The 9,455-nt window shown below is 35.9% G+C and overlaps 1 protein-coding gene across 1 annotated transcript; it reads left to right on the top strand.

The window, feature by feature from the left end:
* Positions 1-1,610: 1,610 nt before the first annotated feature.
* On the top strand, positions 1,611-8,593 carry LOC110938027. Its single transcript, XM_022180502.2, has 15 exons — positions 1,611-1,750; positions 2,639-2,726; positions 2,851-2,952; positions 3,183-3,293; positions 4,017-4,100; positions 4,198-4,316; positions 4,848-4,949; positions 5,533-5,649; positions 5,916-5,978; positions 6,062-6,128; positions 7,091-7,144; positions 7,212-7,295; positions 7,405-7,431; positions 8,064-8,093; positions 8,272-8,593. Exons 2-15 carry the CDS (start codon positions 2,676-2,678, stop codon positions 8,386-8,388), a joined length of 1,128 nt encoding a protein of 375 aa, XP_022036194.1. The 5' UTR covers positions 1,611-1,750; positions 2,639-2,675; the 3' UTR covers positions 8,389-8,593.
* Positions 8,594-9,455: the final 862 nt, after the last annotated feature.

Raw genomic sequence — 9,455 nt, 5'->3', positions numbered from 1 at the left:
ATTGGCCACCTCATGCGTCCTTGGAGCGGCGCATCACGGATTCAAATTGACCACCTCATGCGCCCTATTCACAAAATTTAGACCGAAACGTAAACGAACATTTTGTGTCAAGTTTGTAAATGATGAAAAGTATAGGGCTAAAAGCAAACAAATAATAGTAAAAGTCGTCGAATCATGAACACGCGTTGCAGTGTGTTAATTCGTAAAAATTTGACCAATACGTAAAACATAAAAACTAACTAACTCGACGTAGGAGCCACACGTTGTGACTGGGCCATTAAAAAATAAAAAAAATTATGACCATAAACTGATTGTAACAAACATGTAAAGGTTTAAAAGTATAAGGGTTAAAATATAAAGAAAAAATGGATGAATAGTAAAAGGGTTAAGCATGGGAGGTTTAAAAGTATAATGGAAGGTTGAAAAGTTAAAGAAAAAAAAGGGGTTAAACATGAAAGATTAAAAAGTTAGAAGGTTAAAAACAAAAGGAAATTGAATAGTTTTTTTTTTTTTTTTTTTTTTTTTTTTTTTTTTTTTTTTTTTTGTGCCAATGATCTCTAGATCAAGTGGTGGAGGGCTTGCATTTCTTTTAAGAGATGCAGGTTCGACTCACACTTGGTGCAAAGTGAGGCATTGGTAGGCAATGATAAAAGACCCAGGGAAACCTGGGTTGGATCCTTGAGCCAAACGGGTTTTACCGGTAATTTCACCGTCGTGCCTGCGGGTGGGTTACCGGGTTTTCCCCGGAATTGGTGGTGGACTCGGTTACTCTCGGAGTACTCCGTTTGTCCAGTGGGTGTCCCGAGAGTGCTCGGGATTGAGTTTGTTGGCCGTTCAAAAAAAAATTGAATAGTGTTTTCATATGGAAAGAATTTTTGTAAATTAATATATATATTTAATGATAATATAAAGGTTATTGGATTTTAATAATTCTAACCTTTCACTCATTAGTCGGCATTGATCCCAACTTAAAAAATTATCTCTAACAATTTGTAAGAATTTGCTCCACATCGATCCTTTTCTAACTGGGTTATAACCCAGTTAGTTTTTTGCAGACGTGACAACTTATGTGGCAAAAGCCTAGTTATTGCCTGATGTGGCTGCTTATGTGTATGTTTATACGAGACAAACCTAGTTATTGGATTTCAATAATCCTAATTTTCACCACCATCAGTCACCACCACCATGGAGGCTGATGGTGGTGGTGGGTGGTGGGTGGTGGCGGGTGGTGGTTGTGGTGGCGGCTGGTTGTGGTGAAAGTTAAGATTATTAAAATCTAATAATTTGATTAATTTGTGTCACATAAGCATACACATAAACAGTCATATCAGCCAATAGGTTTGTGTCACGTCACTAAAAAAAAAAACTAACTGGATAATAACCGAGTTAGAAAAGTATTGATATGGGCCAAATTCTTACAAGGTGGGATTGTCCAAAGAAAATTTTATAAGCCCAGGCTATTGTGGACGAATGGATGAAAGTTAGAATTATTAAAATCTAATAATAAAACTTGTATCGGTTGGTAGAAATCAAAATAATAATGGTAGAGTAGTAGTAGGTTGTTGAAATGATTACGTGCCGTGCCTCGCCCATCGACGAATGAAATCACATGCAAATAAGAAAACTTTCTCACCGTCACCGTACCCGTCCCGGCACTTTCATCTTTCTCCTAAACACACACACACGCACCTCATTTTCCTAACTTTTTTTACTTGCTCTAATTTTCATTCATTCGTCAGAGTTTCTTCAGGTACCTTTTACAATACAATCGCTATCTAATCTAATGATATCGTTAAATTATGATGTCAGATCTTTCTTTTGATTCGCACACAGGGAGTTAATTATTATATATGATGCAAATGCAAATATTGTGCATCATGTATAACCTAATTAATTTGACAGTTTTACATGCTCACCCACAACTAGCACAAAAACTGTATTCAATAGCCTGCTACTTAATAAGCTCATTTTGTTCTATATATTGGTAATTATTCAATCTCTATAACCTAAGTATTATTAGTTTAGTTATAGTTTTATCCTAAGTTTTAGTATTATTATTATTGTTGTTATATTATTTGTATAACCTAAGATAGTGGCGGTTATGTTAGTTGCATCGGTTGGTTGAGGGACACAATAGTTGTCAATAGCGATTGCTATAGCGCGCTACGTAGCGAAGCGATGTAGTGTCGCTATTAGGGTTATAGCGATTGATAGCGAGAATAGCAACAATTAATTTTTTTAATATAAATAGCTATTAAATATAGCTATAAAATAGTTGGATTATAGGTTTTTGTTAAACATACATGTAAAATAGCATATATATACCAGGGTATTTTGATATAATATACATATAAAAAAAATTAAAATTTTTTTCTAGTGTATCGCTATTTATAAAATAGCCGCCCGCTATTTATCGTTATTCGCTATGTAGCATATAGGTACCTTATCGCTATTCGCCATTAACAACTATGAGGGACACAATAGCACATGTATAGAGGTTTTGTAATGCACCACACTGTATATTAATGGTTACTGATGTAACATCGTATTCTAGCGGGATTAAATATTACACCCATTTTGTACAATCATATAGACTTATCTTCGGATGATCGAACTTAATAGTTGATTTATCTTGCAGCTTGGTATGAAACAGTATACATCAAAAAGAGGTGTCTATGAGGAAGTTTATATCACTTGTTAGGAAAAGACACATCCGTTATGATTGGGTACGTACGTACGTTTGTGTCATTATACTAGTCTTTAGTTTGTTCCTTTGACAATGTTTGTTGATATGTATATTATTTGGCTTGCTCGATGGATTCTAATCATGTAGAGCCTCTATAAATGCAGGGACTTTGTCGGTCGAAGAAGAAAGCGTTCATGGTAGTTGTATGTACATTAATGCTGTATATTACATACAGAACTGCAAATTTTCAACCTTCACTGACAAAGGTATTATAATGCTCAGTGGCGAAGTATAGAAGGGGCGGGGAGGGGCGCCCGACCCGCCGAACTTTTCACTCAGTAGTGTTATATATGTAGTTTTCGTATAGAAATTTTTTGGTATATACGTTTTCGTCCCCCCCCCCCCCCCCCCGGTCAAGCTTCGCCACTGATAATGCTATAATGTTCAGGGTTCGTTATGGCATGAAGTTAATGTAAACTTCCTTGGTATTCTCTAGGTATTCCCATTATCTTACACAGGCTTGAAGGGCTTACCGTACGGTATTATTGAAGATAAATCCGACTTTGAGTTAAAACCAATATGGGCAACAACTAATTCAAAATTGAAGGTAACTGCCACATTTACGGCCCTGTGTATATATATATATATATAGGATTAGGTTCAAGAGTGAACACTAGTGTAGTTTGCGAACTGAGTGAACTAATTCTGGCCATACACGTGTGTAGATCAATGGCCAGGATTTGATGTTGAAATACACTAGTGTATTTTACGATTTGATGATGAGATCCTGGCCATACACGTGTGTAGATCAATGGCCAGGATTTGTTCACTCAGTTCGCAAATACACTAATGTTCACTCTAGAACCCACCCTATATATATATAGGGGACCACTAAAATGAAAACCACCTCCAGTTGTAAGAACCATGAGAACTTTTTGATCCGAGGCGAGTTGGACCAAAAATTTTTTTCATGAACGTAGATGCGTGTATTATAAACACATTTGTAGAAAAAAAATTCAAAAGGTGTGTGTAGTTTTGAGCACCACAAGTTTGTGTTTACGGGTACCGTAAAAATTTATGGTACCCGTAAACACAAACTTGTGGTGCTCAAAACTACACACCCGACATTTTTTTTTTGAATTTTTTTTTACAAATAGGTTTATAATACACGCATCTACGTTCATGAAAAAAATTTTGGTCCAACTCGCCCCGTACGGTGTAGTTCTCATGGTTCTTACAACTGGAGGTGATTTACATATATATATATGTGTGTGTGTGTGTGTGTGTGTGTGTGTGTGTGTTTAAATCTCCTTACCATATCACATGCCAGGCTAATGGTTCCAGTTCTCATAACTTGCTGGCGATGCCTGTGGGTTTGAAACAGAAACAAAACGTTAATACCATCGTTCAAAAGGTATGCAAGGATAGTATTATAAATTATAATATTCATAACTCGAAGTATAGCTTAAGCCATCACATGAACAATACTAAACCAGCATTAGTGTTTTCAGTTTCTTCAAGAAAATTTTACAGTTATTTTGTTCCATTATGACGGGAAACTGGACGGATGGTGGGATCTCAAGTGGAGTAAAAAGGCCGTACATATTGTAGCCAATAACCAGACTAAGTGGTAAGGTTCACTTCTATCAAATACACCTTTATAGTAATTATCATAGCATGGGCGAAGGATAGTGGGGGCGGGAGGGGGCGGCCGACCCCCCGAACTTTTCGCTCAGTAGTGGAGAGTACGTAGTTTTCGTATAAAATTTTTTGGGTATATACGTTTTCGACCCCCCGTTTTATAGGAATTTTTGGGTATATACGTTTTTGACCCCTCGGTCGGAAATCTCAAGCTTCGCCACTGGGGCGAAGGATAGTGGGGGCGGGAGGGGGCGGCCGACCCCCCGAACTTTTCGCTCAGTAGTGGAGAGTACGTAGTTTTCGTATAGAAATTTTTGGGTATATACGTTTTCGACCCCCCGTTTTATAGGAATTTTTGGGTATATACGTTTTTGACCCCTCGGTCGGAAATCTCAAGCTTCGCCACTGTATCATAGTAACATGTTGGAACTTCATGTAGAAACTAACACACATGGATTGTGAGTTTTTCGTGTGGTTGTTACATAATACTTTCTAATTAAGGTATCTGACGGTGTTTCAGGTGGTTTGCGAAACGATTTTTGCATCCCGCTTCTGTTTCCCTTTATGATTATGTATTTCTTTGGGATGAAGATCTAGGGGTGCAGCATTTTAACCCCAAAAGGTACAATTTGTCTATCTGCTGCATTATTTATCTATCATTTTCCAATCGTATGTATTCGAGTAAAATGCCATTTTCGTCCCTAAGGTTTGGTCAGTTTTGCGACTTCTGTCCAAAGGTTTGTTTTCCCGCACTGGATCCAAAAGGTTTGAAATCTTGCCATTTTCATATGGCTTGTTAACTCCATCCATTTTTCTCCGTTAAGTCAGGGGTATTTTCGTCTTTTTACCTATATTATTTTTGTTTTTTAGTTAGTAAGGGTATTTTAATGCTTGTACATAAAGTGAAAAAGACCGAATTACCCTTTAAGTTAACTAAAAAAGATGGTAATACCCCTGACTTAACGAAGAAAAATGGATGGAGTTAACGAGCCGGATGAAAATGGCAATATTTCAAACAATTTGGATCCAGATGCGGAAAAACAAACTTTTGGACGAAAGTCGCAAAACTGGCCAAACCTCAGGGACGAAAATGGTATTTTACTCTTTGTATTCTCTGATACCTTGATTTGGTGAAGGAACGCCTTTAATATAGGATTTAAAAACGAAGAAGCGCAATTATGATATTTTAGTTTTTATATATGCAGATATATAAATATTGTTAAAGAAGAAGGGCTGGAGATATCTCAACCAGCTTTAGATTCAAAATCAACAGACATACATCATCGGATCACAGTACGGAGAAAAAAACTAAAGTTTCATAGGTGAACAAATAGCTGCTGTCTAATCAGGGGCGCAGCTTAAGTAGGGCGGGAGGGGGCGGCCGACCCCCCGAACTTTTCGCTCAGTAGTGGAGAGTATGTAGTTTTCGTATAGAAATTTTTGGGTATATACGTTTTCGCCCCCCCCCCCCCCCCCCCCCCCCCCCCGCGACGGAAATCTCAAGCTTCGCCACTGTGTCTATTTATATGATATCATCTTTATTTCTTTTTTTTACACTAATTCTTTTTTGTTTGTTTATATACGCAAGGGTTTACGACTCTAAAAGTAGCCTTAAATGTTCAATGGCTAGCAAGGGTCCACCATGTGCTGGGTAAGTGACATGTATGCAACTGTTGATAGTGTACAACTTCTTTAGTAAATTTGTTCGAAAACGTTTTTCGTGCTCGTTAACAGATTTGTAGAAGGAATGGCTCCAGTGTTCTCGAAAGCCGCATGGCATTGTGTTTGGCATCTGATTCAGGTTAGACTAGTTATATAATGAATCGTGAAATATCTATTGATGCAACTTAAATATTAGGGAAAATCACCAAAATGACCTTTGACCAACCCACTTTACGAAAATAAACATGGACTACGTCTCGGGTAGACGCAATCCCTTAAATCAATGCAACTTTCGCGTCTTAGCCAGACTCAAACTCTTCAGCCAATAGAGAGTTGACACGTGTCATCATCCTTAGTTTTTTTTTTTTTTTTTTACTTTTCCACCACGATTTTTAAATGAGCATAGCTTTTTCATACGTTAATATTCAAAAAAAAAAAAAAAAAACCAGATTAAAGAGAATTTTGTTATCTTTAATTTGGTGTATTTTTTTATAAAAAAAAACTATCGTATAAAAAAGTTATGCTCGTTTAAAAAATCATGGTGAAAAGGGAAAAAAAGTAGGCGCGGAAACCCATGGTACAATCTTAGACGCAAACTCTACCTCAGACGCGAAAGTTGCATTGATTTCAGGGATTGCGTCTCCCTGAGACGCAATCCATGTTTATTTCGTAAAGTGGGTTGGTCAAAGGTCATTTTGGTGATTTTCCCAAAATATTAATATTTAGAGTTAATTAGATAGTTAGTCCCTGTGGTTTGGACAAAATAACATACTTAGGTACTAATACTTTAAAATCACCTTCTAGAGTATTAACTTTTCATTTTGTAACGTTTTGAGGTATTAACATGGTGAGTCCCTGTTGTTTGCACAAAATAACATACTTAGGTACTAATAGAATGTGATTTTAAACCTACAAATAACGTTAATACCTCCAAACGTTACAAAATGAAAAGTTAATACCCTAGAATGTGATTTTAAACTATTAGTACCTAAGTATGTTACTTTGAACAAACCACAGGGACTAACTATGTAATTAACTCTAATATTTATTTGTATGTCATCATATCATGGATGTTTTATTAGTTTCTTCATGTACTTCCAGAATGACTTGGTGCATGGATGGGGAATGGATATGAAACTCGGCTATTGTGCACAAGTAAGTTCATAACCCGACATAGAATGATCTATCGATAGCATGGACTAATACTTTTTTCATATATTAGGGGTTGAGAAATGTGGGAATCGTTGATAGTGAATATGTGTTACATCAAGGAATACAGACATTAGGCGGGCCTTCTGCTAATAAGGTTTATCGTCTTTCTTATAATCTTTTGTTTTACAATTAGTGTTTCAAAACTGTAGCCAAGGCATTCTTCTTTACTTTATAATATTTCGTTTTACGATCTTTTGTTGCAGACTTCAAATGATGTCAATTTAGCTAAGGTATTATTCTTCTTTTTATATTGATTTTATAATTAAGTGATGTTTTTAGTATGGTTACAGGAACTGTATCATTGAACACATCATCCGATTAGAAATAGGAAAAATTACAAGTTTTGTCCTTTATCTTTATACCACTTTTCAGGCGGTGTCCTTTTTAACGAATGTTGACAGGCAATGTCCTTTACTAGGTATTTTGTTGCAAGTTTAGCCCTTTACACCCAACCCAGTTAAAAAACCCTGTTAATTGTTGACAGGCGGTGTCCTTTACTAGGTATTTTGTTGCAAGTTTAGTCCTTTACCTAGGTATTTTGTTGCAAGTTTAGTCCTTTACACCCAATAATTAACAGGGTTTTTTAACTGGGTTGGGTGTAAAGGACTAAACTTGCAACAAAATACCTAGTAAAGGACACCGCCTGTCAACATTCGTTAAAAAGGACAATTAACAGGGTTTTTTAACTGGGTTGGGTGTAAAGGACTAAACTTGCAACAAAATACCTAGTAAATGACACCGTCTGTCAACATTCGTTAAAAAGGACACCGCCTGAAAAGTGGTATAAAGATAAAGAACAAAACTTGTAATTTTTCCGACTTTATAACACTCATGTTTTCATTTGTTTTAATGTTTTCCTCAGAGTCGCCGTGTTGTTGATACGCGAATTGAGGTAAGGAAACTTTTATTCGTACCGCACGATTATTGTTCAGATTCCAACTGTTAAAACAAGCATTATACGATAAGACTTGCATAAGTTTGTGCTTGAAAGAACGAACATACAGGTCGTGAAGCTTTGTTTTGGTCATGATCGAAAAGTAAAATTCTGTATGTACCGTTCACTTTTGCAGATAAGGAGGCAGTCAACATCAGAGCTTGAAATATTTAAACGACGATGGGAAAAGGCCGTGAAGGAAGACAAAAATTGGGTTGATCCATTTCTCAAAAGAAAACAAGCACACAAGTGATAACCACTGTTAACTGATGAAATGGGTCCGCTGGTGGCACGATGATACTCCAGTATCCGTCAGTGATCCAAATTTGCCGTTCAAAAAAAAAAATTGATGAAATGGGTCATGTTGAGCCGAATTTTTCTACCTCAAGATCATTATTTGCAACAAGTTTTATTTAGATAGTTGTATATTCAAAACTGGAAAAAAGAATAGTTATTTTTTTTTTCTACTTCCTCTTGCATTTTAATCTTTTGTTTTAAAGTCGATATCCTTCGAAATCCTCTAATCATGCAAAAGAGGTTTTGTCTGCAGTATGATTGTGCCCGGTCTTCAACACAATGTACGAGCACCGTTAGATCACATGTTCAAGTGCAACTAGGTGAGCAAAAACTGGTTAACTGAACCTAATTTGAATTAACTGACAAAACCGCACCGAAATAACAAACCCAACTGATTATTGGATTTATGATCCAAGTTTATTACCTTAGACCAGAAGTTGTAGACCCAAATTCATATTCATATATATCTATTAATTTACAACATGTGGAGGAACGGTATACTTTCTTTGGTTTTAAAGTTGGCCATACAAGTTTTATTTTTATATACTTGCACATTCATAAGAATATGAGAACACTAACTTTTTTTTTTTGTTTTATTATGGTTTTGTCTTTTATACTTTTCTTTTTTCATATGGCAAATTGGAAAATAATAATCCCACTATTGTGAAATTGGCCAATAATAATCTCAAGTCAGAAATTAGCCAATAATAATCCTACCTCGTCCATTTTTGGAAAATAATAATCCACAGTCACTAAACGACAAAAATGCCACGTCAGCATTTGGAGTATTATTTTCCAAAAATGGACGAGGTGAGATTATTATTGGCTAATTCCTGACTTGGGATTATTATTGGCCAATTTCACAATGGTGAGATTATTATTTTCCAATTTGCCTTTTCATATATATAAACTTTAAGATTATATTTATGTAATAAAACTTTGGCTTTGTTATAATTTTGTAACAAAAGTTAAATTAGTTTAGTTTTTTATAATAGTTTTGTTTTACGTTTTTTCTTGGGGGGT

The sequence above is a fragment of the Helianthus annuus genome, chromosome 4 (genome assembly GCF_002127325.2).
Source record: "Helianthus annuus cultivar XRQ/B chromosome 4, HanXRQr2.0-SUNRISE, whole genome shotgun sequence".
Lineage (NCBI taxonomy): Eukaryota > Viridiplantae > Streptophyta > Magnoliopsida > Asterales > Asteraceae > Helianthus > Helianthus annuus.
The sequence above is the reverse complement of the archived record's forward strand: the minus strand, read 5'-3'. Positions and strand labels throughout refer to the sequence as shown.